This window comes from Danio rerio, chromosome 4 (genome assembly GCF_049306965.1).
Source record: "Danio rerio strain Tuebingen ecotype United States chromosome 4, GRCz12tu, whole genome shotgun sequence".
In the NCBI taxonomy this organism is placed as follows: domain Eukaryota; kingdom Metazoa; phylum Chordata; class Actinopteri; order Cypriniformes; family Danionidae; genus Danio; species Danio rerio.
The window spans coordinates 2677226-2683010 of NC_133179.1; the positions used below are offsets into that span (position 1 = coordinate 2677226).

At 35.9% G+C, this 5785-nt stretch overlaps 1 protein-coding gene across 1 annotated transcript; it reads right to left on the reverse strand.

The window, feature by feature from the left end:
* Positions 1–2330: 2330 nt before the first annotated feature.
* Positions 2331–3374, reverse strand: phlda1 (pleckstrin homology-like domain, family A, member 1). The gene is given in 1 exon segment (NM_001006011.1): positions 2331–3374. A coding segment is annotated over 1 exon segment (435 nt). The 5' UTR covers positions 3286–3374; the 3' UTR covers positions 2331–2850.
* Positions 3375–5785: the final 2411 nt, after the last annotated feature.

Below are 5785 nucleotides of genomic sequence, written 5' to 3' on the forward strand. Positions count from 1 at the left end.
TGCAAAATATTCAATTGTGAATTATACAAGCAATGCTGGAATGCAAAAAAAAAAAAACTGATTGACCAAAATAAACTAAATAAATTGAAAACAGCATAGAAATTCAACTCATTTTGCACAGCAGATTGAAACCATCATGTGACAGGACGCCCAAATTTGGCTTTTTTTGAAGGGTGAATATGCTACTAGCATGTTATTTTAATATATTATGTCACAATGGGGAAAAAACAATAGATAGACCAAAATATATTGTATAAATTGATGAAATGAATATAAATTGAGCTCATTTTGGACAGCAGATTGAAATTATCATGTTACAAGTTGCTAAAACTTGGCTTTTTCGGGGGGGATTTGCTACTTGCATGTTGTTTTAATATATTATGTCACATTATGTCACAATGGAGAAAAAAATATATAGATTGACCAAAATAAAGTATATTAATTGAAAAAACAATGTAAAAATTCAGGCCATTTTGGACAGCAGATTAAAATTATCATTGACAGGTTGCCCAAATTTGGCCTTTTGGAAGGTGAACATGATACTTGCATGTAATATTAATATATTATGTTACATTATGTAACAATTGGGTAAAAAATATATATAGTTTGACCAAAATAAATAATGTAAATTGAAGAAACAATACTTATTCACCTCATGTTGGACACTACATTGGAATTATTATTTGACCGGTGGCACAATTTTGGATTTTTTTTCAGGAGGAAATTTGCTATTTGCATGTTATCTTAATATGGTTCACTATGTCACAATAGAGGGAAAACGATAGACTGACAAAAATAAATGATATAAGTTAAAGAAACAGCGTAGAAATTCAGGTTATTTTGCACAGCACATTAAAACTATCATGTGACAGGTTGCCCAAATTTGGCTTTTGTCATTTTTGGAAAATATGCTAGCATGTTATCTGAATATATTATGTCACAATGAGGAAAACCAATAGACTGACCAAAATAAATCAAATAAATTACAGAAACCGAATAGAAATCGAGCTCATTTAGGACAGCAGATTGAAATCATTATGTGACAGGTTGCCCAAATTTGCCTTTTTTTGGAGCGGGAATATGATACTTGCATGTTATTTTGATATATTATGTTACATTGTCTCAGTCCAGAATAAAAAAATGATAAACTGACCAAAACTAATTACATAAATTGAAGAAACAGCATAAAAATTAAGGTAATTTTGGACAGCAGATAGGAATGATCATGTGACAGGTTGTCCAAATTCAGGTTTTTTTGGTTTGTGGAAAATATACTTGCATGTAATCTTAATATATTATGTTCCGTTACGTCACAATGTGGGGGGGGGAGGAGGAGGGTAAATGATAGATTAACCATAATAAATCACATAAATTGAAGAAACAGCGTTGAATTTTATCTAATTTTGGACAGCAGATTGGAATCATCATGTGACAGGTTGCCCAAATTTGGATATGATTTGGAAAATATGCTACTTGCATGTTATCTTAATATAACCTGCAATGTTTTAACTGTTTACTTATCAAGTATTACAATAAAATCATATTACAAGACTCAGTTGGAACATAGAATTCACAAAAATTTGCTTAATTTTAGATTATGCTCCTAAACCCAAGCACAAGCAGTGCATAGAAATACACCCTTGACCCAAAATGACATTTAAAAAAAAAAAAAAAAAAAAAAAGATCTATACCCGTTTCCATTACTCTATCATCATGTAAACCTTCTACATTTACAGTTTTAAATGATAAAATAATTCTGCAAAAAAAAAAAAAAAAAAAAAAAAACGATGCAGAAAAATACAGAATTTGTCCATCATTAAGGCACAGTTCACCCATAAATGAAAACACACTCATTACTTTCTCTCCCTCGAGTGGTTATGAACTGAGTTTCTTTATTCTGCTGAATCAAAATGAAGACAAAGTTGAAAACCACTGACTTCCACACTGAAAAAAACACCAATAAGTTAATATATAGCCGATTAAAATGTCTTATTTTGTGTTCAAGAGAAAAAAACTTATAAATGAGACAGAATTTCAGTTTTGGGTGAACTATCATTTAAAATCGCAGTTATTAAAAGGATAATCACATGATATCTTCCAAATGAAATCAAAAATACTCCACAATCTATTCTATTCTGACCTTAATGTGTGTTTACTGAACACACGTTATAAAAATATCACAAGCATACATAAAAACGAGAAATCCTAAATTAAGACATTTTTCACACAATTAATTGGTTTTTACTAAATTTAAGGTGATTGCAAACTTATATTGGCTGAATTTAAACAAAGTTAACCTTTAAAGAGGAATAGTAAATCCAATTAATTGATTTTTTTCAGTGCATCACGCATAACCAACGCCAGGACACATGACAACGCATGCAAATGGACATCTTCCTGAAATCCTCGATAGCTTGCCCCGGTCTCCCTCCGCCGAAATCTCCACTCATACATGACGCTACCAGAGCAGCGATGTGCTTCAATGCATGAAGAGCGTCTGAGCGCGTCCCAGAGCGCACACTGATGTCAATTACTCGTTGGATAAACTCAATTTCAAGGCAAGTGGTTGCAAACAATTAATCTGGGCTGAATTTAAACAAATCAAGTTGAACATTACGAAATTTAACTCATGTGTTTGAATGCAGCTAATATCAATTGTTTGCAACCACTTACCCTATTCTTTTTTTTTTTGTTTGTTTTTTTTTGTAAATCCAGCTAATCATGTCATTCAGTGCATGACGTTAACCGAGCAGCGATGTGCTTCAATGCAAAAGCGCGTCCCGGAGCGCAAGGTGACACCGCGGCGCGTCCTCCAGCTGCAGCCCGGTCTCCAGCGAGGTTCTCCGGCTCCTACTGCGCGCTCCGCACCATCTTCTGCGCGGACACCACCAGCAACTGCTGCTGCTTCTGCCGGCTCGACTTGACGGCAAGGATCGCCTGCCGGTTTTTGTACTGCACCATCCGCAGCGTGATCTCCGCGTTCCAGCCCTCGTCCTGCAGGCACCTGAAGTCGATCTCGCGGCCCTCGGACATCACCACAGTGAAGTACACATACTTCCCCTTGCGCTCCACGCAGTCCACCGTCTTCATGTTGGCGAAGTGCAGCTCCTTCACCTTGCAGCCGGTGTCGTGCTGCTGCTGGTGTTGGTGCTGATGGTGGTGTTTGTGCGGGTGCAGCACCAGTCCGTCCTCCGTGAGCACGCAACGCTTCTTCTTCCAGAGCTGCAGCAGTCCATCACTGCGCTTCTCCAGCGCGCCCTCCTTCAGCACGCCGGACTCCAGCATGGCCTGCGACCGCGCATCAAACACACACTGGCTGCGGGGGATAGCAGTGGGTGCTGATGGGTGTGTGTGTGCGGACGGACGAACGATCTGATGTCCCGGGTCTGTGATGAGTGGGACGGAGCGCGCGCGGGGGTTTTCTTTCACGCACGGACCGCCCACTGCACACGCGCGCTCAACTCAGCAACATCAGCGCGCGCGCACACACAGAGAGAAACAGAGACGCGCGCACTGACACTCTCTAAATCTCTATCTAACCATCAATCCATCGAACAATCTATTCACCTATCTCTATCTCACACACTGTATAAATTGTATTAGAATTGAATATTTACAAATTATTTAAGAATTTAATAATTTTTTTACACATTTAAGTGAGTTGAACAACATTTAACCAAAAAACTAATACCAAACTAACTGAACTAATAAGTATTGATTCAGTTTATTTTAAATTAGTTTAAACAAGCAGCAAACACCTTTTTAGTGTAAATCACAAGGTGGACAATATTTATTCCCTTCAAGTACACATTTAAATCAAGCAAGTCTATCATGGCTATATTTAGCAAGATTAATGACTAATTAACGAATAAACTAATCGCACACAACTCCATGTCCAAGAATACCCTTTAAAAAAATCACTTCATTATAAAACAAAGTGAAAATGATCATGAGCTCTAACATTTGACACACGATAACCAACTCCACACCGCCGCCTTGTGGAGTCACCTGGAGATTACAAATATTCTATGGCAGGGGGGTACAAGCTCTGGTGTCCTGCAGATTTTAGCTCCAACTTACCTCAACACCTGGAAGGATGTTTCTAGAAAGCCTGGTAAGAGCTTGATTAGCTAGCCCAAGTGTGTCTGATTGGGGTTGGAACTAAACTTTTCAGGACACCGGCCCTCCAGGACTGAGTTTGGACACCCCTAATCTATGGCAGTATTTGCTATTAAACTGTTCATACTTTGATTACACCCCAAGAACCTGTTTGATTAAAACAATTATACCTGCAGTTTGGTCATTTATTCGGGTGCTTTTACCATAATCCAACACAACCATTTAGTAGAGGTTGATATTTTAGAAATTATGGGATGTGTTTGGAAAAAAACAATGCATTGAGTGTTAACTAGCGACATTAGGAGTTAAGAAAAGCAAATAAAATACAATTCTTGGTGGGGCAGCTACGATTGTAAAAAGTCAACAGGTCATGCTATACAAGCAATATCATTAAATTGGTCCTGAATTTTGTGAAATGCAAAGCTTTTTCTTCATTTTTTTGCAATTATAGTAGTTGGAAAAAATGCTTTTTACAACCAAGATAAAATTCAATTAAAATACAAAATTAAAGGAAATTCGGTCAAGTCAAATTAATTTAAAAACTATCCCAGCAGTTGGGTTAGTGCCTATTATACCAAGAATTTAAAGTGTAAAATATAAACCATTAATATCCAATTATCACAGTATACAAACTATTAGATTTTTTCCTGAATTTCATGTAATGCACAAACTTTTTTTTTTTTTGTAACTTGAAAATGCTTATTACGATTAAACCGTATTTTAGTAATACAAATAGCACTTAAACTACAAATAGCCAATAAAAACCTATAGTTCGCGGTTTGTATTTTAAATTTTTCTCTTTTCCCATCTTTCTTGATGGATGTTTATGTGCAAAATGTCAAATCTGTTAAAGGTGCAGCAGGTGATTGTCTTCAGAAATGTTTTTGTTGCACTGGTTAAAAGACTTTTCACATTCCAATAGTGCCGATTAGGGCAAGACAGAATCTGCTGACATTTTTTGCTATTTTTGCAGAGAATTTGGATAAAATAAAATAAATAAATAAATAAATAAACATTTTTGCGTAATGATTTTAGGAGTACAACTAAAAACCTTATAGGAAATAAAAATATACATTTTTTTACTATGCAAATCCAATGAGATCTACTTAATTCGTAAACAAAGCAAGCCTCATATAATATCTACTAAAAGACAATATTATTTTACAAACTGTAATGTAAATAAATCAGCTGAACATTTGAATATTACTATTATATCACAATAATATTAGTGCAATGAATTTAAAACTGAATAAATATGTTCACATACACAAGTAAATACAGACTCGATGGGCTAAATATATGCAGAAACCTGCAGATTTCTAGTAATGATTAAAGTAAATGATCTAAATGCATTTATGTATTTTTATATTCTGGGAGAGGCAAACGACTAAAAATGCTTATCTTAATTGTCCCGCCGGTAACTTCCATATTTCTGATAAGCATACCAAACTGTGTCAGCAAATGTACAGTATGCAGTAGTATTATAAAGTACTATAAAGAGTTTTCTAAGTGACGAGCGCACGTTCATGATTTCAGGAGGTGTGTCTTTGGACGGCAGGGAAGGGACTGTTTTCAAAGCTAACATTTGCATTGACAGATCACCTGCTGCACCTTTAAACAATAAAAATAGTACAGACGCACACACAAAAACAAGACAAAGGCAATG